The sequence below is a fragment of the Saccopteryx leptura genome, chromosome 5 (assembly GCF_036850995.1).
Source record: "Saccopteryx leptura isolate mSacLep1 chromosome 5, mSacLep1_pri_phased_curated, whole genome shotgun sequence".
NCBI lineage: Eukaryota > Metazoa > Chordata > Mammalia > Chiroptera > Emballonuridae > Saccopteryx > Saccopteryx leptura.
This window is the reverse complement of record NC_089507.1, coordinates 164,605,629-164,631,463: the sequence shown is the minus strand read 5'-3', so window position 1 is coordinate 164,631,463 and position 25,835 is coordinate 164,605,629. Positions and strand designations below refer to the sequence as shown.

The following is a 25,835-nucleotide window of genomic DNA, read 5'->3' as shown; positions in this document are numbered from 1 at the left end:
TAGAACAGCAAGTAATCAAGATGGCTTCAAGAAGCATAAATTAAAAAGGTTTATAGTGTAATAGTATATGAATAGCAATTGGGTTAATATGTTCATAAAACTTTGCAGTTTAGTCTGACCAGGTGGTGGCACAGTGGATAGAGCATCGGACTGGGATGCAAAGGACCGAGGTTGGAGACCCCAAGCTCACCAGCTTGGACCCAAGGTCGCTGGCTTGAGCAAGGGGTTACTCAGTCTGCTGAAGGCCCACGGTCAAGGCACATATGAGAAAGCAATCAGTGAACAACTAAGGTGTCGCAAGAAAAACTGATGATTGATGCTTCTCATCTCTCCGTTCCTGTCTGTCTGTCCCTATCTATCCCTCTCTCTGACTCTCTCTCTGTCTCTATAAAAAAAAAAAAAAAAAAAATGTTTTGAAAAAAAAATTAATGCTTCTCAATTCTCTCCCTTCCTGTCTGCCTGTCCCTATCTGTCCCTCTCTCTTTCTGTCTGTCAAAAAAAAAACCCCAAAAACAACTTTGCAGTTTAATTTCAAACTGTGTTTCTCTTACATATGCCTTGTATCATTTTTTCTAATTTTTTAACGATGAATTTAAAATTTTTCAGGCCTATATGCCAACAAGAAAAATAAAAAATGCTACAAAATATTATTATGCATTCCTGACAATAAGAAATAAAGGCCAACAAGAGAGTCAGCCAGTTCTAACAAGTGTGTGTTGCTAAGAAAAGGCACACTAAAATCTGCCCTTTCTATTCTTAAGGACTCTTCTGACGGAATCAAGGTTTTTTCTCATAGTCTGAGCATTAAGGAAGGATTGTCTTTAATATAGCACTTAGGATCTAAAATCCATAAACCTTCCCACCCTTTTGATTTAAAAAGCCACAAAATTCAACTGAATGAATACATATTTAAAAATACAATGCTACTACATGCTGTATTCATTATTATTTTTTTATTTTATTTTTTTCAGAAGTTAGGAGCAGGGAGGCAGGCAGACAAACTCCCACATGTGCCTGACCAGGATCCACCAGCATGTCCACCCAGGGGCGATGCTCTGCCTATCTGGGGCATTGCTCTGTTGCAGCCAGAGCCATTCTAGTGCCTGAGGTGGAGGCTGTGGAGCCATCCTCAGCACCCGAGCCAACTTTGCTCCACCGGAGGCTTGGCTATGGGATGGGAGGAGATAGAGAGGAAGGAGGGGGGAAGGGTGGAGAAGCAGACAGGCACTTCTCCTGTGTGCCCTGGCCAGGAATCGAACCCGGGACTTCCACTGAGCCGGGCCGATGCTCTACCGCTGAGCCAACTGGCCAGGACTACATGCTGTATTCAAAAGAAAGATCTTTGGTCTAATTGATCAAGTATCAGTTTCATTGAATGGCATTTCACATTCGTGTTAAACTTTAAGACACAGCAAAACAAAACAACCCAGAGAGAATGGACTGGCTTTTACTCTAGCTCAGTTTTTGGTGTAATTTCTTACAACATATTTTCATTTTCAGCTTACATAGCCAAAATGCTAGAACTTGCTCTATTTTCAAGCTACTTTTTTTTAAATTCCATACCTTGTTCCTATACTACCCTCCCTGACCTCAACTATACTGAATAGGAGTCGAATTCACCTTCAAACAACCTCACACTTAACAAGAAGCCAGTAGCTCCCTGACAGTCTTTGTCTACAAGACCCCAGGGATCTCACAGAAGCAGCCTTGGAGCAGAAGGTCACCATTTCAGAAGTAACACTAAACACTCTAAGTTAGTCAAGTTAAACATGTTCTGAAAGCAACCTGAAATTTCCTTTGAAGTCTCACTTGTCTTTTAATTGCCCCACAGATATAGCAACACGGTCAAGAGCCTGGATTCCTGAACTAGACTGTTTGGGTTTCAGAGTGGCTGTCATTCAAATTCAGTCAGTAGCTGTGTAACATCAGGCAAATTACTTAACCTCTCTTGGTATCTCAGTTTCCTCATGTGTGAAATAGGGTACCAAAAGTTTTATTATTATTATACCTTATTATTGAAGTCTTTTATTATTGAAATGTTGAGAGTATTATTATACTTTATTATTGAAAAGACTTCTCACATTTAAACTTTTCAAAGAAATGTAATTTTTTCTTTAAAAATTATTAGTTTTAAAGCTCAAAAATATCCTTTTCCTCTCTTTGTGATGGCTCTTTCAAAGACCATTTACATTGACCCTGAACTTGAATACTTTAATGAAGTACTATGCATGGCATTATAAGGCATTTCTGAACACACAACTAGATCACTTCAGAATTTCATCTACACTCAAAATGAGAATAAGAATTCACTATGCTTATTTAAAGACTTCGCCAATTCTCAGCCCCCTCACTAAGTGTGAACACAGTATCATCACATTAACATTTTTTCTTAGTAATGTTGGCTAGAGAACTCAAGTGTGTTTCTACATTATAAGTACTTTTAATTACTATAGAACACAAAATTTGGTTTTGTTTTTATGCTTCTGGGATCACTGACAAAACACTGAGAAATCATTTGATGTCCTTAGGTCAGAGAGAGAGAGAGAGAGAGAGAAAGTGTTTGTGTATATGTACTCAGACACATACATACACGTTTCTATACATCCACGAAATATGTTTATATCTCACAGAGTTAAAGGAATCTGCAAATAAAGAAATTCAGCTAAAAGGAAGACCTTTCCCAAAACACACTGGTTTGGATACACACAGGACGCGCCTCCTGGCTCTCCCCATGCCGTGAGGATTTATCCCCACATTCACCACCTCCTGGAAAGGCAGGGTAACCCAGTGAGAAGAGCTTGGGTTTTTTAAGTCAATCTGACATCTGTCTGAGTGGACCTCTTAATAGCTATGTGACCCTGGCAGTAATTTCAACTCTCTGAATCAGGCTGCCCATTTAAAATGCAAATAAAATACCCACATTGCAGGGTTGTTGTGATGACTGAATGAGGCCAAGTGTACAGAACACTTGACCTAGACCTAGCATCCGAGAGAGAAAGCTATCAATAAACAGCAGCTCTGACTTTAATAGTTGTTGGTCTGGCAAGTGGGCAAAGGGGAAGTTCACTACATTCATTTTGGGTTAATAGAAAAATTCTATTTAAAAGTACAACAGAAAAGATTACATAACCAGCTGCCTTCTAAACTAACAGTGTATATACACAGAAATTGTTCACTGAAAAATTGATCAATATTTGAAAATGTCATATTAGTTTTTTAGAAAATACAGAATGGGTGGGGAGATTGTTTCTGATGAACTCAAACTACAAAAAATTCATACCTCCATTTTTATAGTATTTAAAAATCACACTATGTTCTCTAGGTTTTTTGTACAGTGAAAGTAAACTAGTTTCTAATGAATTCAGAAAGCTTAAAGCATAAATATCTACATGCCTCAACTACCAGCTCTTGGGTTAGAGCCATGACCAAACAGTCCAAATAATGTAGATAATCAACATTCCCATTTAGCAATGGGTCACATGCCTTTTTCTTCCTACACAAAATGTTCACCTCTCAGAAAATATTTTGCTTAGCTTACAAATTAATTTGCAGTCCTTGGCATACCCCAGCTCAGTAGTAAGAAATAAGCAACCAGTAGAGCTGGCTTCAAGTCAGAATTTAGCCCTGGAGAATTGACAGCATGGCCTCAGAAAGAAGCATTCATCTATTTGCTCTGAGAAAGTTAATGGTTTAAGTCAGAGACAAAGTGAAAATGCTGCTCTCATGCAACTCACAGTATTCTATAGAAAGGGGCAAAGATTTTTTTAAAAAAATATTCATATTGGTAAATGTCTAGAGTTATTTATAAGGAAAGGCCAAAACTAATGTGGCTCAAGACTATTGTTTTACCTATTCATTCCCCCAATAGTTTCTGGTTAATTTTAACACAGGTTGTCCTATCTTTTTTTTTTTTTTTTAGCGAGAGAGACAGACAGACAGGAAGGGAAAGAGATGAGAAGCATTAATTCTTCATTGTGGCACCTTAGTTGTTCATTGATTGCTTTCTCATACGTGCCTTGATGGGGGGGGGGGGGGGGGGGCTCCAGGAGAGCAAGTGACTTCTTGGCTTAAGCCAGAGACCTAGGACTCAAGCCAGTGACCAGGGGGTCTATGACCATGGGTCTTGAGTATGGCAACCCATACTCAAGCTGGTGAGCCCACGCTCAAGCTGGAGATCTTGGGGTTTCTCGAACCTGGGTCCTCCGCAATCCAAGCCAATGCTCTATCCACTGCGCCACCACCTGGTCAGGCAATGTTGTCCTATTTTATACATGTATTTCAATCTTTTAAATTCTAATCAAACTGTACGTGCTATCACATTTATCAAATAGTAAAAGAAAAAAATGGTAAAATATCTCAGTAATATTCTACCCAAATACACTTTCAATAAGCAGTAATGTAACTAAAGCAAAATTCTCAGAAGGGAGGCCAAATTAATGCGCTTAGTTTTACACACTTATAACTTGAAATTAGTATATTCCCTTACCTAATTTTTTGTCATTAGTTGCTAAAAACGAATGAAAATCTATTTTTTATATGAAATTAAAGATATTTTGCAACAGAACTGTTTAGCCATACATTTCCCTAAACCACTCAACCTTTTCTAAGGTTATTTTTCATAAGGTAACCATAAATTAAAGCTCCACTTGCTTCCTTTGTTAATGGTTTTCCCTGACAAAGGATATTAACTTCTTCTGGAGTCTTAAACTCTAATATGTGCAGCTTATTTTTTAAGGTCCCAAATCATTTGCCTTTCCATAGAATTTTTTTTTCCTGCTGAAACAGGAAAAAAGACAATAAAATGCTGCCTATGTACACTGCAACAGAAGCCTGGTTTAAAGAGAGCTGTTTCTTGAGCTCTGGCCGGTTGGCTCAGTGGTAGAGCGTCGGCCTGGCGTGCAGGAGTCCCGGGTTCGATTCCCGGCCAGGGCGCACAGGAGAAGCGCCCATCTGCTTCTCCACCCCTCCCCCTCTCCTTCCTCTCTGTCTCTCTCTTCCCCTCCTGCAGCCGAGGCTCCGAGGCTCCATTGGAGCAAAGTTGGCCCGGGCTCTGAGGATGGCTCTGTGGCCTCTGCCTCAGGCGCTAGAATGCCTCTGGTTGCAACAGAGCAATGCCCCAGATGGGCAGAGCATCACCCCCTGGTGGGCATGCCGGGTGGATCCTGGCCAGGCGCATGCGGGAGTCTGTCTGACTGCCTCCCCGTTTCCAACTTCAGAAAAATACAGAAAAAAAAAAAGATAAAGAGAGCCATTTCCTAACAGCTTTGTCTACTTTACCTCTAACATATCAAAAAGGCATATTTGGAACTGTCTACATTTCTTTCTACTGTCCTGAAGTCTTTTTGACAGGTACTACAAGACTTACAAAATTTTAAATAATCCCTGGTGTATTTCTTTTTCATAAGAGAATAATATAGATTTCTAGTCTATTGGGTTTTTGTTAATGTTAACATAGTTTTTAAATACTACAAAGGCCAAGTCTTATATTGCTGGCTTCATGCAGTTAAATCCTTATTAACTGGTGTAAATCAAAAATGTATAGAGAAATTTACATTGATTTTTAACATAATTTTAGTAAAAATAGTTCCTATAACTACAATCTAAAGAATACTAACAATGCTAACCAAAGACAAGTAACAACAACTTCTAACACCCTAATATTCAAGTCCTTTGGATTAACCAGGCAGGAAGAATTATTGACACTCAGAAGCCTTGAAAAAAAATGAGAGGAGAAGAAAATTCATCAAAAACGAGCTAAGCCTGACTAGGCGGTGGTGCAGTGGATAGAGTGTCGGACTGGGATGTGGAAGACCCAGGTGTGAGACCCCGAGGTCGCCAGCTTGAGCGCGGGCTCATCTGGTTTGAGCAAAAGCTCACCAGTTTGGACCCAAGGTCGCTGGCTCAAGCAAGGGGTTTACTCGGTCTGCTGAAGGCATGTGGTCAAGGCACATATGAGAAAGCAATCAATGAACAACTAAGGTGTTGCAATGAAAAACTGATGATTGATGCTTCTCATCTCTCTCCGTTCCTGTCTGTCTGTTCCTATCTATCCCTCTCTCTGACTCTCTGTTTCAGTAAAAAAAAAAAAATTAAAAACAAAACAAACAAAAAAACGAGCTAAAACAGTAATGAAGGGGGGAAATGCAGTTATCAACATAAAACATCACTTCCATCAAAGACACACACACAAACAGCCCTGGGGACCCTTGCATCATCTGTTCCCTTCCTGAAGCACTGTTACCCCAGGTATCTGCTCACGGCCTCCCTCACCTGTATCGCCAGCTTCTCAGGGAGGCCTGGTCTGACCACACTGTGAGGACCACAAACCCGCCCACCGCACCCAGCACTCCTAACTCCCTCCATGTTCTAGTTCTTTTCCATTGCACTTACCACATCAAATAAAATATGACATTGTTTCTTATTTTGTCTATTGTCAGCCTTTTTCTCCTCCCCAGTAAAATGTCAGCCCCACAAAACCAGAATTTTTTGTCTTCTTTGTTCACTGATCTACCCTCAGTGGCTAGAAGAGTGTTTAGAAGACAGTAAGACTCAGGAAATAGCTGTTGAATGATGACTGAATGAACACACAATTATGTGTATAACATACTCAAAGCAATAAAATTTTGTGTTTCTTCCATATGTCAGGTATAACTAAACTTGATTTTAATTAGCCAAGAGGTCATGTAAGTAAATGTACACATAGGAATGTACATGACTCTACATTCTCCCTTTTGATGTCTCCATCAGTCACATACTTACCTGCATCGTCCAATAGAGCACAGAGCAATGGGGTCGCCCACCACAGCCACCAGGGACTGGGCTCTGGTGATGGCAGTATTGAGGAGTTTGTAGTTAGATAAAAAACCATAATCTAAGTCCTCCGTGGAATCTTCCAGCAGTTGCTCTTTCTTTTTAATTGGTGTCTGTTTATGTTTACAAGTATGCCTTGTACGTACTGTACTAAGAAACAAAACTCTAAATTGCTTTCCTATTAAAAAAATAGAAAAGAAGAGTTAAGATTGTTATTCTGAACCACTGGTAAAATAAAAGAATTTTTTTTTAATGTTATTGCTACATGACAGGTATTGGTAAGGATATGGAAAAGCTGGAACTCGTGCACTCACTGCATGTAGGAGTGTAAAATGGCATATAAAACACTATGGAAAATAGTACGGCAGTTCCTCAAGAAATTAAACATAGAATTAATATATAATCCTGCAATTCCACTTCCAGGAATCTACCCAAGGGAACTGAAACCAGGGACTTGAACAGACACTGTACACCTATATTCATGGCAGTGTTATTCACAATAGTCAAAAGGTGAAAGCAACCCAAGTGTCCACCAAGAGGAGAGAGATAAACAAAATGCAGTATATACATGTAATAAAATATTATTCAGGCTTAAAAAGAAAGGAAATTCTAACACATGCTACAACCTGCATAAACCTTGAAGACATGATGCTCAGGTAAATAAGCCAGTCACAAAGGACAAACAGTGTATTCCTGCACTGAAATGAGGCACATGGAGCAGTCAAATTCATAGAAGGCACAATGGGGGTTGCTAGGGGCTGGGAAGAGTAGGGAGGTGGCATGAACACATAAAAATGGTTAAATGGTAAATTTTATTTTAAAAAAATTTCAGTATTATTGCTGGAACCAACCTTAGTAATAATCTATTCCAAGACCCCACTCAATACAAGGCACCTTCCTCTAGCCCAGTGGTAGTCAACCTGGTCCCTACCACCCACTAGTGGGAGTTCCAGCTTTCATGGTGGGCGGTAGCAGAGCAATCAAAGTATAAATAAAAAGATAGATTTAACTATAGTAAGTTGTTTTATAAAGATTTATTCTGCCAAACTTGGCAAAAATCCGACATAAAGTACTTGGTAAGTAATTATTATTATATGCTTTAACTTGCTGTAACTCTGCTTTATAAATTTTAAAAAGTAAAGTTACTTCCCTACTTTATAAATCACCATTACTGTGGAACTGGTGGGCAGTTAGAAAATTTTACTACTAACAGAGATACAAAAGTGGGCGGTAGATATAAAAAGGTTGACTACCCCTGGTCTAGCCTCTTGGTGACCAAGGCAGATGCAGCTGATTCTATGAGGAAGCTTTATAGAGTCTAGTGTGTACAACATTTTTTAAAATTTTCTTTTTTATAGTAACACATCTGTTCCTTCTTTCTATGACAGATCTCCAAATATTTGAATACAGTTTTCATGTCAGTCTTTAGTCCTCTCTTCTTTAGGTCAATCAATGACAATTCTTTGTACGTACTGTGGTAGTTTCTAGACTATTAACTCAATATTCTTTGGGTACTTCCTAGTTTACTGGTAATATTCCTTCTAAAATGCACCCAAATTCTGCATGACCTAGACAACATATGGTATAGTGGAGCTATTTTTCCCCAGGATTTAGTAATTGTTATACTTACCATTATATAGTACCGTGACACCTAAGATTGTACTGGGCTTTTCAGCATTCACATCAAAGTATTGTTTCCTATATTTAAAAGCATAAATTGTGTAGCAACTAGTTGCTGGCAACTATCTTCACTTAGGAGGCAGTCACATAATTGCGGCCACTGAAAAAGTTCATTTGTTCAAACTTCTTTTATTTAGATACAAAAATTTAATAAACTTGGAAATGAGCTTGACCTTTAACTACCAAATTTGGCATTAAAGAACTTGATATGAAATGATGACATAATTGCTCATCCAGAAAAAGAGATTTTGAGAATTAGAAAGCCCATGTGCACATACTTCAAGGCTTAAGCATCTGAATAACTTAGTTTGTTTCAAGTAATACTCACCTTGAACATTTAGTACCCTTTCAACATTAACATCAGATAATCTCTTTTTTCGAAGTTCAGCACGTATCCTAAACACTTGATCAGCATAAGGAGTCACGACGCCGATACTGCCATCGTCTAACTTCCCCCAGGCTACTGGCCACTTCCTTCTTAACTCTTCTACACGTTCTACTACTTCAAATACCTTTAAATAAACACACATGTACATACTAAAGTTACACAAGTGTTTGGTGAACAGAATATGGTAACTGAAATAGGATTCCATTTTAGCAAATGTCATTTTAAAATTGCCTCTAAATAAGAATAATGCTTTGCTTTTTAGGAACACAGTGATTTCAAACAGTAAACTCTACAATAATGTACCCAGTGAAGACATAAAAATCAGAGACAATGTTATTGGCAATTATCCCCCATCCTATACTCAGTCTCCTCCATTCTTAAATGTGGGCAGGTTCAAGTTCTTGTGTAGGAAGGAGAACAGGGACACGGCCATAAAACTGGCAAGTGCACCTAGGGAAACATACACAAGTTCCAACATTCCTGGTAGTTCTCAGTCCACTCTCTGCAGGTCAGGCCAATGAAACCAACCAAGAGAATATTCCTAGAATGAGTGCCACCATTCAGTCTCGGCCACACAAGGTCTAGCACTGCCCCATCCCCTACTGATGTAACTAAGCGGAGCCACCAACAGCTGGCACCAAACCACCGCTGGGACTGGACAAATTTGGGTCAGGGTTCCCTGTCATCTAGTGATACAAGTTCGCCCAAGACATTTCATTAAAATCACAATAAAGTAACGGTATATTCTACCCAACTAAATGTTTCAGATGATACTTATTTGGCTTTTAGTGTAGTTAAATCTATTTTAATTTAATAAATTGATTAAACAGTTTCAATGCTTAATGCAGTGGAAAATACAATGATTAATAAAACATGTCCCTAGGCTGCTAAGAGATTACTGTACATTTAGAAAACAAATTCCTAATTTGAAAAAAAAACTATGTAAAGGCAAGCTCAAAAGAGGGTCAGGAAAGATTCTAGAGAGGAAGCAGAATTTTTTCTTTTAAATATTTATTTATTTACTATTTGTTAATAATAGCAACTTATAAATATATTATACTTAGTAAAATTTGACAGTTTTTATGCCTTTCAAGAACTGTCTAGAATATAAGGGTGTGAACACAAGGACATTGTGTGAGGATTATTGGCTAGGATGCAGTTTTCACTTCCAGATACAAATTCAATGAATGACAGTCACCCTGCTGTTATGATGGTGTAACAGCAACTGCCCCAGTTTGAAGAGCAAACTGGACTGAAGACATGGTGCTCTCACTAGGAAGTAAGAAACATGGGTCTGAGTCTACTGTCATAAGGAATAATACAGAGCTGTATTCACCCACTTGGTTAGATATGGGGTAGAGGAAAGTTGGGGAGACACCTCCACTGTCCCTTCATGACACAGAGTTCCTGGCACTAAGCAACACATAATCATTTCTCTACTTTGTCCTTGTGTTCACACCCTTATATTCTAGACAGCACAAAACAACAGTCAGAATGCACAGACTTGGAATGAGGAAACTCTCTTCCAGAGAGACATCTAATAAACTGGTCAAAATGAACAAACCATCACTGAAAGCCTCCGCAGATTGATCAAAGAGCTAATGAGAAATTGAGAAGCATACATTGCACCCAACAAAGCCTACAGAAACTCATAAGAAGAGTTGAGAGGCCAGGGCATGTAAACTAGGGACAGCACCTACCCCCAACAGCTCTGTCTACCTGTTTCAGCAGCCAAGGGGCAGTGCCCACCTCCCCCATCTCCCTAGGGTGGAAGGGTTATCGCAGGGTGTTTGGGCAGCTGGCTAATGTCACAGCTCCCTTTTCCACAGCTCTGTGCCATAGAGGCCTCTACATAGCAGGGAGCAGCAATGGCTGGTGCCTGTTCTCCCACCGTAATCTCCTGCTGTGTGGGAGGGTCTGAGGGGGCCGGTGGGCGAAGAATACAAGAAACAAAAGGCAGAGGCAAATCCAACCATATTAATAACAACACTAAATGTGAATGAATTAGACAATTTACTCAAAAGGCAGTTGTTTTAGACTAGATTTACAATAAAACACATAACCATGCAATGATGTGGTCTTCTGGAGATATACTCTGACTCAAAAATAGAAATAAAAGCATAAAAGTATGAAAAAAAAACATGCCGTGTAAACAGCAACCACAAGTTAGCTGAAGTAGCTATACTAAATTGACTTTAAAATCAAAAAATGTTAGCAGAGATAAAGAGGGACATTTTATAATGATAAAAAGGTCAACCCACCAGGAAGATATAACAACTATAAATATATGTAACAACTAACTACAGAGTCCCAGTATATGAGGCAGAACCAGGTTCCCCTCTATGCCACAAGTTTTATCATACCTGGTGGGCTCAGTTTTTAATACCTATATACATCAGTCTACTTCTCACTTTACTTGTTTCCATAGCTCCTCTCTTCACACTAAATTCCTCACGTCTTGGGCCTGGCCTGCGGTGGCGCAGTGGATAAAGCATCAACTTGGTACAGTGAGGTTGTGGTTTCAAAACCCCGGGCTTGTCTGGTCAAGGCACATACGAGAAGCAACTACTATAAGTTGATGCTTCCTGCTCCTATCCCCCATCCTTTTTCTCTCTCCTCTCTCTAAAATCAAGAAATTAAATCTTTAAAAAAAAAATCCATATCGCCCTGGCCGGCTGGTTCAGTGGATAGAGCATTGGCCCTGCATATGGACATCCTGGGTTTGATCCCCGGTCATAGCACACAGGAGAAGCAATCATCTGCTTCTCTCCCCCTCCCTCTCCCATGTCTCTCTCTTTTCCTCTCCACACTCAGTGGCTCAACTGGTTCAAGCATTGACCCCTGGTGCTAAGGATAGCTCAGCTGGTCCAAGCACCAGCCCAAGACAGGGGTTGCCAGGTAGATCCCAGTCAGGGTGCATGCGTGTCGGTCTAATTCCCTTCCTCTCACTTAAAAAAAATCCATCTGACAATACTTTTTTTTTTTTAAAGAATTATGTCTTGGTGCTTAATATCCCCACAATACAGCATTGTATTGAGCCCATTTCCTTATTGTGGGATATAAATTCAGTCAGAATCAAGAAAAAAAAGGATAATCTTTCTTATTCTTTCATTCTACCATGGTAAGCATGTGAAAAAAGACAATTCACACAGTCGACAAACACAGAATATAAAATAAAAAATCATGTTCCCTAAACAAAGGACAATTATACAAAGCAAAAATGCTATGAATATTCAGCTTCAGATTCTTTAATTTTACTTTTAATTTCATCCTCTAAGTTCCTTACGATTTTAAGTCGGTGTGAGACTGTTATTTTCATAATAATGAAATTTAAACCATTCCAAAATCTCATCATGTCCTCCTAAATTTTAGTCAGAACCTTTATAAATGAAAAAAAAAAAAACTCATTTCCCCCCCTATTTATGTTACTGGTGCTACATGCTCTAAAACACAAAACAGACCTGAGTCTCACCTGAACAAGGTCTACTCTCAGGAAAAGTCCAGGGCTTCTCAAAACATTGTACTGCCCATACACGCCTACACTGGTATTGAAGAGTTGGAAACCCTTGCCTATAAACCAAAGAGCTTCTACTCCCAGCCCAAACAACACCTATACCCCCTCTATCAGCACCCAGGACCCAGGATCAGTTTCTGCCCCAAGGAAAGAGCCCTGGGGCAGTGTGTTTAACTGCTTTCCCTGGAGGAACTCAAGGGGCTGAAGAGAGTGAAAGAACAACCATGCTCTGCTGGTGAAGTTCAAGGTGGCTTCAAATGTCGCTAATGTTCCATACTTAATATTTAACTCTCACACAAATCTTATTTTTGCATTTTAAATATGAAAAATATTTCATCCCCCCAACAACACTTTTAGTAAAATTGACAACCCAAGAGGATGCACCTTACTTGTCCCATAGCTTGTAGGTTTCCTGGGGAACTGGCCATGTCACCAAGAAGAAACATGTGGCCCAGGCTGGGAAGTTGAGCACCTGGCAAACACCAGCCCTGCTTCGGGATCACAGTTAGGGCTCAGCTCTGACCTCTGGTGTCACAGCAGGACCACCAACCAAACCTTACGAATTTCAGGCCTGCCTCTCCCTGTCAGCACTCAAGCCTACCAGGGCTGGTTTCCTGGTTTCCAGGCCAGTAGCTTCCAGCCTGAGTATAAGAATAATTAAGGAGACCCTACAGTTATCTGTCAGTACTTCAAACATGTAATAAAAGGCAAAAAATTTATGTGATCTGAAGGGAAACCACAGAGTATTTATTTCAAACGTTTAAAGAAAAGTTTACCTTTTCTTAAAATTAAATGGCACAGACTAACCGAAATGTCAAGTTTGCTTTTGGCTAGGATTTTATCAAGTGTGTACTAATGATTTTCTTGTCCTAACTTCTAGCTACAGGCCTTTGATCAACTTTTTAAAGTAAAGATGAATTACTATTATATAATAAAGCCATTTCTTAGGAAATAAAATGAGTAAAGCATGGGTCTCAACAAACAAAGGAAAATAAAGAGCAGAGATCAAGAACCATCCCCACCTGACCAGGCAGTGGTTCAGTGGATAGAGCGTCAGACTGGGACACAGAGGACCCAGGTTCGAAACCCCGAGGTCACAGGCTTGAGCATGGGCTCATCCGGCTTGAGTGCAGGTTTATCAGCTTGAGTGCAGGGTCGCTGGCTCGAGCATGGGATCACAGATATGACCCCATGGTCACTGGCTTGAAGCCCAAGGTTGCTGGCTTGAGCCCAAGGTCACTGGCTTAAAGCCCAAGATTGCTGGCTTAAAGCCGAAGGTTGCTGGCTTGAGCCCAAGGTCACTGGCTTGAGCAAGGGGTCACTGGCTTGGCTGGAACCCCCCCTGTCAAGGCACATATGAGAAAGCAATCAATGAAAAACTAAGGTGTCACAACAAAAAGTTGATGCTTCTTATCTCTCTCTCTTCCTGTCTGTCTGTCCCTATCTGTCCCTCTCTCTGACTCTGTCAAAAAAGAAAACAAAACATTCCTCCAATGACCAAACCATGCACTCACACACATATGCACATACCCCTCCCCTCTGGGTTTCCTGAAATCCAAAACTCCACTAGCAGTGATGACCAGAACTTATCCCAAGGGTCCCTGGCCTGCTGGACCCTAAAGACTTCATTAGGTTTCTGTCTGCTGCCTGATCTGATCCCTTGTACTACTCACATTCTCTTTGAAATTTAAAAGTCAAGTTGTAAGAGAATCATACAAGTTGGAGCACATAATGGGTTAGCAACATCATCATCTCGGTTCTGAGGAAGCTCTCTGTAGCACAGTATTCCGCAATTCAAGTTTTACTCATTTAAAATGATGCCTCATTTGAATAAGCACTATAAAATGTAATCAGAGTCTATTTTACATGGCTAACAATAATAATCTATATAAGATAATACTGGCTTTTCTTTACAATGAAGTCATGTATTTTGTATTTTATCACAAGACAAAATATAAATCAAAGTGTTTGTTTTCCACAGGAGATTCATCTTCACAAATTAGTTATACAAGAGAGAATCAACTTTACACACTATTTTCACGTAAATGAGTCAGCACACATTAAGATGTCAATGCAAAATTTTAAATAAATGCTCAACAAGAGTAGACTACGTGACTGCAAAATAGTAACAATTTGCAAAAAAAAACTAAGGTACCTCTGCGTTATTATAAAAGGCTGTGCTATTTTTTTCTTGGACATCTTCCCCTCGTGCTGTAAAGAAAGTTAATGGGTAGAAATCCTTGTGTGCTGGTTGTTTCCCACTGGCCATCAGTTTGCCCTCATAGAAGAGCTCAGAGGTGTAACTGCAGAAAAAGACCAAATAAATAAATAAAGAGGAATCTAGCATCAAAATTAAATTCACCCGTAAGAACAAAAGAATCAGTCAATTCTAACAATGCTGCTTCATGTCCATGATTAATTTTAAACTAATCATCTAATGCCAATGAGGCTAAGGTTTTCTCCAAAATTAAAGCAGCAACACCAGAGTAGGAGCCTGGCATATCATTGCTAAACGAATTCATTTAGGTAAGGTACAAAGCCAGGATACAGAAAGAAAAGGAAGAAATGACAACAGTTCAATACCAGACAAGAATCTTGCTCTCTGAGAAAATGTGCTAACTAGAATATTTTCTCGGTTAATACATTTTATTATATATGTAGATCACATACATGCAAATAAAGATATACAGATATTCAAACAATACACACAACTGAAGGGCATTCAAGTCTTCAAAAACGAAATGAGTACTCTACTGATGAAGAGACTATCTAGTACTTGATTCATCACTGACTGCAGCACGTGACTGGCAGCAATAAAAGAGGAATCGCATATTGAGATATTAATAAAGCCACCGTTAAACCTAAATTTTTATTGCTTTCAGAGAAGCCTGAAAATGGTTTTCACATGACTGACACAATCAACATTATTAAATTATACTAAACTTTAAAACAAACTTTTGGTGGATGTAGGGGCTTTCTAGAGTACTAGTAAGGTTCTGTTTAATGTCTGGATGTCACATGGGTGTGCTCAGTTTAAGACTATTCAGCTCTTATTTAAGATAGCTTTACTTTCATGGATGCATACTATATTTAACACAATCCTTCATAAACTTTATTACTAATTTTCATGGTTTTCCTTTATCCTTTCCTTCTTTTTCAAACAGATTCCTCATATAACACAGAGACAATAAGCAAACCATTATATACCATACTTGGTCAACATATTTGTTTTGTAATTACATCATGTAGTTTTACATATATACTATATATTCAGTCAGAGAGAAATATATCATAGATAGTAGGGCCTAAAGTTTTAGTTTCCAAAAATGCCCTATTCTGCAAAAAATTCCAGTTCTGACTTTTGAAGATTTCTTTTACAAATATAAAAGTAAACATAATTTGTAACACAAGAGACACTGTATGACTCTGCAGGGAATAATCTGTCCCTAGTGACAGTGCTGTTGTGAGTCCCCTCCCACCAGCCCACAGGAAGTGTGATGCAGTGAGGGCCGATCAGACCTACTTGATGATAGCTTCATGGGAGCGGTAGTTCTCACAGAGGAGGATCCGACAGGGGAACTCGGAAGGGTAATGCTCATAGAGTCGATCAAGTAATGAAACATGCAGGTTTCTCTCCCTGGCAAACTCGCTGTAAACAAAAGGACTGAGCTGTAACAGACAAACAGAGGAAATATAATTAAATATACAAATAGTATTTTTAAACCTACTCATTAAAAAACCCACTATGCTGAAACTTCTGATGTACAAGAAACCTCAACACTGAATGCTAGAATAAGCAGATCAAAAATATTTTCAGGCTTGACCTGTGGTGGCACAGTGGGTAAAACATCGACCTGGAACACTGAGGTTGCCGGTTCAAAACCTTGGGCTTGCCTGGTCAAGGCACATATGAGAGTTGATGTTTCCTGCTCCCCACCGCTTATCTCTCTCCCTCTCCCTCTCTCTCTCTCTCTCTTTAAAAAATGAATAAATAAAAAAATTAAAATATATATATATATTTTTTTTTTTTTTCAATGAACAGCCTGACCAAGTGGTGGTGCAGTGGATAGAGCGTCGAACCGAGATAGATTCAAAGGACCCAGGCTCAAAACTCCAAGGTCGCCAGCTTGAGTGCGGGCTCATCTGGTTTGAGCAAGGCTCACCAGCTTGAGCCCAATGTCACTAGCTTAAGCAAGGGGTCACTCAGTCTGCTGTAGCCCCTCCCACCCACCCCCCGACCCCCATCAAGGCACATATGAGAAAGCAGTCAATGAACAACTAAGGAGCCGCAACGAAGAACTGATGCTTCTCATCTCTCGCCCTTCCTGTCTGTCTGTCCCTATTTGTTCCTCACTGTCTCTGTCACAAAAAAAAAAAAAATTTTTTTCAATGAACAATTCCTATATATATACTATACTACAAAGAATAATACTATACAATATTATAAAAAACTAGGCTAAAATTTCTAACTTTTCATTTCACTATACCAACGCTGACCTAGAGATTTTACACACAGGTTAATAAAGGACTCCTCCAACATAATAAATAGCTACTGGTCCAGTAATTTCAGGAATGCAACTGACTGCATCACTGGGTGAGTCAATCAGTTATTTCACTAAAACTGATCAAATATTTAAAATGATGAGCAGGCAGGATATTTTGCTGATGAATAAATTTTTTTTAATAATTAGCAAAATAACCCTCTTTTTCTCATGATGAAGATTAAGGAGCCATTCTTCATTATACCTTTGAGAGCTAAAGAACATAGTTAAAGTACTTTTGGCAAACAAAACCAGAATTCGTTCCTCTACACCAGGGGTAGTCAACCTTTTTACACCTACCGCCCACTTTTGTATCTCCCTTAGTAGTAAAATTTTCTAACTGCCCACCGAATTCCATAGTTATGGTGATTTATAAAGTAGGGAAGTAACTTTACTTTATAAAATTTATAAAGCAGAGTTACACCAAGTTAAAGCATATATTAATAATTACTTACCAAGTACTTTACGTCAGATTTCCGCTAAGTTTTGCAGAATAAATCTTTTGTTTTGTTTTGTTTTGTTTTTAAACAGACAGAGAGAGGGAGAGACAAAGACAGACAGGAACGGAGAGATGAGAAGCATCAATCATTAGTTTTTCAATATGTGCCTTGACCGCGGGTCTTCAGCAGACTGAGTAACCCCCTGCTTGAGCCAGCGACCTTGGGCTCAAGCTGGTGAGCTTTTTGCTCAAACCAGATGAGCCCGCACTCAAGCTGGCTACCTCGAGGTCTCGAACCTGGGTCTTCCGCATCCCAGTCCGACGCTCTATCCACTGCGCCACCGCCTGATCAGGCGCAGAATAAATCTTTATAAAACAGTTTACTATATTTAAATCTATCTTTTTTTTATACTTTGGTTGCTCCACCACCGCCCACCATAAAAGCTGGAATGCCCACTTTTTAGTGAGTGATAGGGACAAGGTTGACTACCACTGCTCTACACATTCAACTCTTTCCTGGATGTCCTGACAGCTACAATACTATACAGATTCAATCTTAACTGTGGCAGAGATTTGTAAAACAGATTTTAATAAGAAAATATTTTTCTTTTATATGTTAGGTATGCAAATACATAAAATCAAACTTTTTGTTTTGAGACTTTGACCATTGTTTTTAATTAAGCACTCTGTTTCTTATGATAGCAAAAAATTAACCCTTCAGGAAAACAAATGTTCGAACAAGACTTGGGGAATTGTAGGAAAATTAATTTATATTTAAAATTACTTTTTAAAGAAAAGTAAGAATCAAAAATTCATACTACAGAGACTTTTTTTTTGACAGAGAGTCAGAGAGAGGAATTAATAGGGACAGACATCTAGACAGAAAGAGAGAAATGAGAAGCACCAATTCTTCGTTGTGGCACCTTAGTTATTTTATTGCTTTCTCTTATGTTCCTTGACCAGGGGCTCCAGCCGAGCCAGCGACCACTTGCTCAAGCCAGTAACCTTGGGTTCAAGCCAGTGACCTTTGGGCTCAAGCAAGTGACCATGGGGTCATGTCTATGATCCTACACTCAAGCCAGTGACCCCATGCTCAAGCTGATGAGCCCACACTCAAGCTGGCAACCTCAGGATTTCGAACCTTGGTCCTCCGTGTCCCAGTCCGACACCCTATCCACTGCGCCACCACCTAGTCAGGCCATACTACAGAGACTTAAACTTCGAATTAACAAACATGAAAACATTGTTAGACATTCTAAGTTGGGATCGCAATTTTCCTTCAGAAATACCAATGTTTTTCACTATTAGTACAGAAATATTTAGTGTTCAAACTATAATACATGGCATAACTTTATAGGCTGTTTTAGAAAACAGAATATAAAACATCAATAATTAAAAGTTCCCTTCAATACGATACCGCAAAGGGCACTTACCTGCATGTGATCACCAGCCAAGACAATCCGAGTGCTCTTAGTTGCTAATGCTAGAGGCATGATGGTTTCACACTCCATGGCCTGGGCAGCTTCATCTAACAGAATGTGCGTAAAAAACCCTATGGAGTACAGTGCAAACACAGTAAAACACATTACAACAGCAACAGAGGCCAGTGCAGGCTTTTGTTTTTTCATTTTGGCTAAGAGTTCAGTGTGCTAATTTAAGGGTTGTGAGTAATTTTAATGCCAATTCTCAATTTAGAAAACCATCCATTTAAATTATTATTTAAAAACTAGAGGTTAAAAGGAGTAACTATTCCACTCAATAACAGATACATAGGAATCTGGTGCTAAAGGCCCCAAGACTAACAGCTGAATCGCTATATTTAAAAATATTTTGCCTGACCGGGTGGTGGCGCAATTGATAGAGCGTTGACTGGGATGCAGAGGACCCAGGTTCGAGACCCCAAGGTCGCCAGCTTAAGCATTGGCTCATCTGGTTTGAGCAAAGCTCACCAGCTTGGACCCAAGGTCGCTGCCTTGAGCAAGGGGTTACTCGGTCTGCTGTAGCCCCACGGTCAAGGCACATATGAGAAAGCAATCAATGAATAACTAATGTGTCACAACAAAAAACTGATGATTGATGCTTCTCATCTCTCTGAGTTTCTGTCTGTCTGTCCCTATCTATCCCTCTCTCTGACTCTCGCTTTCTGTAAAAAAAAATAAATAAATAAAATTTAAAGTGCTGAATAGTGGCTTTTCACCAAAAAAGAAGAGCTGGCATCAAAACACTAATAGGCCCCAAGTTCTTTCACTATGTTATGGTGAAATGCCAAAAAATAAAGCAATGGTAGTTTATACATAACTTTAACCTAAACATGCATATTGGACATTAAAATAAAGTCATACCCAAAATCTAATATAAAGGAGAAAGTTATAATCCAACTTTAAAACCAAAGTTAACCTATTAGCATATTCACTAATTTAATTATTTAGATTTACTCTGTGTGTGTGTGTGTGTTTGTGTGTGTATATTGGAGGGGAGGCAAAAGGACGTTTGTAGTTGTGATTACATAAAACACAGTTCATTCTTGTATTATTTGTTAAGTATTGTATTATTTTCCATTCAACTGAAAACCTACTTTTGCCCCACCCTATGTGTATGTGTGTGTATATATATATATACATAAAACATTATTTTTTTTAAGTCTAAGACTCTACCCTGAAAACACACCAGTCTGAAACAAAAAAAAAAGACTAATAACAAATATTAAAAATACTCATTATGCAAAGTCCCCAGATGCAAACACCTGCACCAGTAGGCACCCTACAGCTCAGTTGCTGCCACCACTCTCACCAGTGCACAGAAATCTGTGCCCAGAACGAAGACGAAGCCCCTCTGCCCCTAAAAGGGGAGAAAGAGGCAAAAATCTCCTTGCTGTTTCAACGTGAAAAAAGAAAAAGCTGTCTCCTACTGCTAACTCCCCAAGGTTAGAAGGGGGCCCTGTTTTTCCTAATGTAGCAAAGAACACAAAGTAGCTCCTCAACTCTCCGAAGTAATCAGCCTACTATGAGGGGGCCCTAGAACCTATCCTCTATTTCCATCCCTATTTCTACAAATATAAACAAATTCCAGACAATCTGTTCACACAATTTTTTAATGCAATTTGTTTTTAAGTAGGGAACTTTCTACATCTTACTGAATGGCAATAATAACCCTCAAGATCATCCATTTAAACAAACAGCGATGGTTCACAGTACAAGTATTAATAACTATTGTCTATTTACCCACAGTGGCTCAAGCAAGATATGGACACATGCATTTTTCTCCCTGCTGAGAGAATCTGTGCTTTTTGTTCCACATGACTAATTAAGGAAGATGATTATATAAACAATGAATTAAACTGGAAAAAACTGAGACTAGTGAAAAAGAAATCTACTGTTTTCATTAGATAATATTTTAATTAAATAGAGCTAGGCTTGAATCAGGAACTAAAAAATCATAAAGTTATTATACCTATTGCTGAAGTTAGTAAAGGTAACTTGAATTAATCAAACTGATTCTTCCTGAACCTTAATTTTCTCATCTGTACAATAACCCTCCATATGAGAATTGAATGAAATAAAGTAAAGTATAAACACCCAGAACAAAGCACAGTTGACTTCTAATAAGTATTTTTCTATACTCTTGCTCTTTAAAGCCATTCTTTGCTCTTTCTCACAAAACTTAACTGTTTAGGAGGTTTGGATATTTAATCTACACAGCAAATATGCAGAGTATAATCATAAAGTAATGAGACCGATTGTTAAATAAACATACCAAAATTTACATTTCAAATAAGTGTTGTTCCATTCAAAGAAGTCAGTTGGGAAGAAATATAACTCATTCCAATGATGCAGTCACTGTTCAAAACATTTTTGAAACTCTGCTTTTATAACTGCCCTCACCAGCCAGCTATGAGCTGCATGCACAAGAAAATAAGTCTCATTACTGAGAGGCATGTCTCTTTTTTTTAACCCCTAGAGGTATTTATTGCTCAGTTTGATCACCTACCTACCATATTTACCAGTCTCAGAAAGACTTACATGTTTGAAACTTTTTTAAAAAATTAAATCTACCCTCAAAAAAAGAAAGAATGACCACCATTCATTCATTTAAGATAAAGAGAGTTTATCAAGAGCCTCCAGGTTTCTTTATCCTGGGGCAGGTGCCAGGAATACCAGATGAAGAGAACAGTCTCTCTACCTTCCAGGATGTTCAAAAGAATTTGTCACTGGCTCTAAAAGCAATTCCAAAAGGAGAAAGAAAAAAAGTGTTGAGCAATGCCAACAATTATAATATGGCAGCAATAAATGAATATTCTTCCCAAGAAACTAGCTTAAAGTGACACCACCTTTTGATGGTTAAGTTCTGCTATATTTACCAGAATTCCTTGCCACCTTATATCTGTACTTTGTATAACATTAATTTTACATAGTTTCTGTCTTACAATAATCTCAACAATATGTTAAAAAAAACCTATCATGATTGTTGTCTCTACAATGTACAACACAAAAGTACTTTAAGACAAAAACAAGAAAACTTGTAAATAACACCAACACTGTCCAAATGTTAATTTTTCACATGATCAATAGTAAACAAATACCATCTGATCAATTAGAGAATAAATATACTAGAAGTCACTAAAATGTCTAAAATAGGGTTGACAATTTCCATTTTTTGTAAAGGACCAAACAGTATATACTTATAGGTTTTGCTGCCCGTACAATCTCTGTTACAACTATGTGATTAGGCTGTTGTAGCATAAAAGAATCTTTTGGTAATAAACAGGTAAATAAATAGCCTGGCTGTGTTCCATGCAAAAAAAATTTTATATATAAAACAAACCAGAGCCCACAGTCTGCAGTTTGCCAACGCCTGGTCTAGACTGAATGCAGAACCCCTAAGCATTCAGGGACCCCCCCCCCCCCGGTCTATGTCTGAGTCAGCATACCAGGTTCAAGGTCCAACTGACAGAGGTACTGGGAAGTGTTCAATGTAACAACCACCACTCGGTGCTTAAGAATATCTTCCTTCTGTGGCATCTGAAAGGTGGAATGTGCGCTTGAGATCAAACAGTACTGATGCACAACTGGGTGAACAGTCTTTACCCAGCGATTTCTGAAATATACCCTATAAAAGAAGACAATATTTTCTATTTGTATTTATTAAGATCTTACCAGCACCTGATCATCAAACTATTGACATTATTACTTAAGACCACAATATCTGGAAATTAGAAATAATCCTGGTAACTGTTAGCACTCTACTGGATTAGAATTTAACGAACAACTGTGACCTGCCCCTACCAAAAGAGTCAAACAGAAAGCATAACGCACTACCATAAAATAAACCTCTAATTTTTGTATTCAGATTGACCTTATAATAGAATGCCATGCAAATAGTTCCATAAGCATTGCTGTTTAAGTTCAGAGCATTCCATTGGGAATTTTTTTTTCCTAGAAAATTCTTAGAAAAATATACTTATTCCGTTTTAATTATCTATGCTAATTTACAACAGAATTGCGTATAGAATTACAACAGAAATTTAAAAATATCTGCATTTCACTTTAGAATATATTCTTATATCTATATTTAAATAGACCTCTAATGTTCTAGAAATTTAAAAATCAATATAAATTTTGGACAATCAGATAATCTTAAGAAATAGGATCTCCTCCATTGATTGCAAAAGAAAAATATTAGTAGGCCTCATGCAGATTACTAAACTGGTACAAAAACAACCTTTCCATCTATCCGCCCTCCCACCCATATAACAAAAATCTACTCGGTGTCTGTGTTTTAGCACAGAGCAAATCACATGGCCTGCAAGCTTTCATAAAGGCTTCCGATTTCCTCAAACTTTAATGGAAAGCCAGCAGAGAGTTTTGACAGGGCAGTCACATGACATGACTTATGTTATTCAAGGACCACTTTGTGCCTCTAGACAGAATATATTGTTTGGGGGAGGGAGGACTGGAAATTGGTATGCTGGTAAATGTTCAACCAGTTCTGAAGTCAGGGTGGGAATGATTAATTCGCTGATTTCTGTGGTATAAAGCCTACTACTATGACCAATTTCAAGCTACTATATGATGTCACTGAACATGGAAGACAAGAACCTGATTGGCTCTCACAAGCAATACAGCTGGCTGCAACATACACTGATTGGAACAAAGTCAGGAGCAAAAGACAGAAGCAGGAAGACCAGTGAGAAGGTTGCGGTAAGGTCTGGACAAGAAAAGATGATAGCTGATGTAAGATGGTAACAGTGGAGATGTGAAAATGGTCCAATGCACTACTCCACATGCTGAGAGTCATGTTGACAGAATTTACTGATGAACTAGATGTAGAATTGAAGAATAAGGGTAATCTCATGCCTCTGAACCTAGATGGATGGCAGGAGGGTTTACAAAGGTAGTAAAGGGAGAAACAGATCTGGGCGCACGGAGATTGAGAACTCAATTTCGGATATATTCATTAGCAGACATCCTATTGGAGATGTCCAGTAAGCAGAGGTATATATAAGTTTCAAAATCAGGAAGAATACCTGGGACGAGAAATATACAACTGGAGTAACACTTAAATCTGAAAACTGGATGAGATCACCTGGAGTAAGTGTAGATAAAAAAAACAAACTAGTTGGAAGAACGAGTGATGGGCCACACCAGCACTTAGAGACCAGAAAAGAACAATACAGTAAAGGAGAGAGCAGGAAGGTTCAGCCAAATCAGGAAAGAACGCAAAAGTGGGGGTGCAATCAAGGGGCATAAAACTTCCGTGCCACTCAATCTTTTGGACATTTTCCAGGCCCATCAGGTTACCTGATGTATTTGCAGCATCCAGTTCTGTGGCTGCTTCCTATCTGAAACACTTTTCCTAGAGCTCCATGACTCGATCTTCCCACTTGCTTTCTCCCTCCCCAGGTTAGGGTTCTCAAGTCCTAATCTTGGCTCTCTCCTCTTATCAAGCTCTGTCCTCGCCCCTGACAATTCCATCCAGGCCCTTGGCTTCAATGCCCTAAGGAATCACACCTTTTTCTCTTTCCAACCAAGACCTATCTCTGAGCTCCTAGATGCATATCTAACTCTTTATTTAATATTTGCCCAGGCAGCTCAAATGTAAAATGCACAAAAAGTAATCTCATGATCTTCCAAAATGTATTGTAACCTCCATCAAACATTTAAAACTGGCTGTCTTCTTTAAACCTGAGCAAAAAAAAAAAAAAAAAAAAAAAAAAAATTATTTCATAAATGTCTCTAAATATAAATTGTAAGAAAGAAATGTATTTTATTTATTTTATTTATTTATTTATTTATTTTTGTATTTTTTCTGACGTGAGAAGCAGGGAGGTAGAGAGACAGACTCCAGCTTGCGCCCAACCGGGATCCACCTGGCATGCCCACCAGGAGGCAATGCTCTGCCCATCTGGGGAGTGGCTCTGTTGCAACTGGAACCATTCTAGCACCTGAGGCGGAAGCCATGGAGCCATCCTCAGTGCCCAGGCCAACTTTGCTCCAATGGAGCCTTGGCTGCAGGAGGGGAAGAGAGAGAGAGAGAGAGAGAGAGAGAGAGAGAGAGAGAGAGAGAGAAAAGAGGAAGGGGTGGAGAAGCAGATGGCTGCTTCTCCTGAATGCCCTGGCCAGGAATCGAACCCAGGACATTCATACACCAGGCCGATGCTCTACCACTGAGCCAACCAGCCAGGGCCAGGAATGTATTTTATTGTATTTTTTTAAATGTGTATTTTATTGATTTTAGAGAGAGAGGAAAAGAGAGAGAGAGACAGAGACGACAGAAACACTGATCTGTTCCTGTACGTGCCCTGACAGCCTCTGTGCTTCAGCATGATGCTCTAGCCAACCGAGCTATATGATCAGGGTGCCAGGAATGTATTTTAAAACATTATTTTTGCCTGATCTGTGGTGGTGCAGTAGATAAAAGTGTTGACCTGGAATGCTGAGGTCGCCGATTTGAAACCCTGGGCTTGCCCAGTCAAGGCACATACGATAAGCAATCAATGAACTAAAGTGAAGCAACTATGAAATAATGCTTCTCGTTCTACCCCCACCCCTAAAATAAATAAATTTTTTTTAGAAAACCACATTTTTTTGGCCCTAGCCAGGTGGTTCATTGGATAGAGCGCCATCCTGGTGCACCAAGGTTGCAGGTTCAATCACCGGTCAGGGCATACAAGAGAATATAGGAGAAGCAACCAATGAGTGCACAACTGAGTGGAACAACAGGTTGATGCTTTTCTCTCTTTTTCTCTCTCCCTTCCCTCTCCTCCCTCTCTCCCTTTCTCTGTCTCTCTCCTTCACTTCTCTCCCCCTCTTAAATCAATGGAAAAAACATTTTTTTAATTTAAAAACTTTTAAAAACATTGCTATGATAGGAATAACTGCAAACTTTATGAAAATAACCAATATCGTATCTATGAGATGCAAAAATTTTAAACATGTTTTTAGTGCCAATAAATCCTAACATTTC

The 25,835-nt window shown here is 39.0% G+C and overlaps 1 protein-coding gene across 3 annotated transcripts in view; it reads right to left on the bottom strand.

Annotated features, from left to right (window-relative positions):
* HELZ (helicase with zinc finger) overlaps positions 1–25,835 on the bottom strand; it is a 197,321-nt gene that overhangs the window by 65,310 nt on the left and 106,176 nt on the right. For all 3 annotated transcript variants that reach the window (XM_066386510.1, XM_066386512.1, XM_066386511.1), the window contains 6 exons: positions 22,300–22,478; positions 18,806–18,924; positions 15,916–16,061; positions 14,548–14,695; positions 8,819–9,002; positions 6,760–6,988 (listed from right to left, as the gene is read on the bottom strand). In XM_066386510.1, the coding sequence (XP_066242607.1) occupies positions 6,760–6,988; positions 8,819–9,002; positions 14,548–14,695; positions 15,916–16,061; positions 18,806–18,924; positions 22,300–22,478 (1,005 nt within the window). The remainder of the gene's footprint in view (positions 1–6,759; positions 6,989–8,818; positions 9,003–14,547; positions 14,696–15,915; positions 16,062–18,805; positions 18,925–22,299; positions 22,479–25,835) is intronic.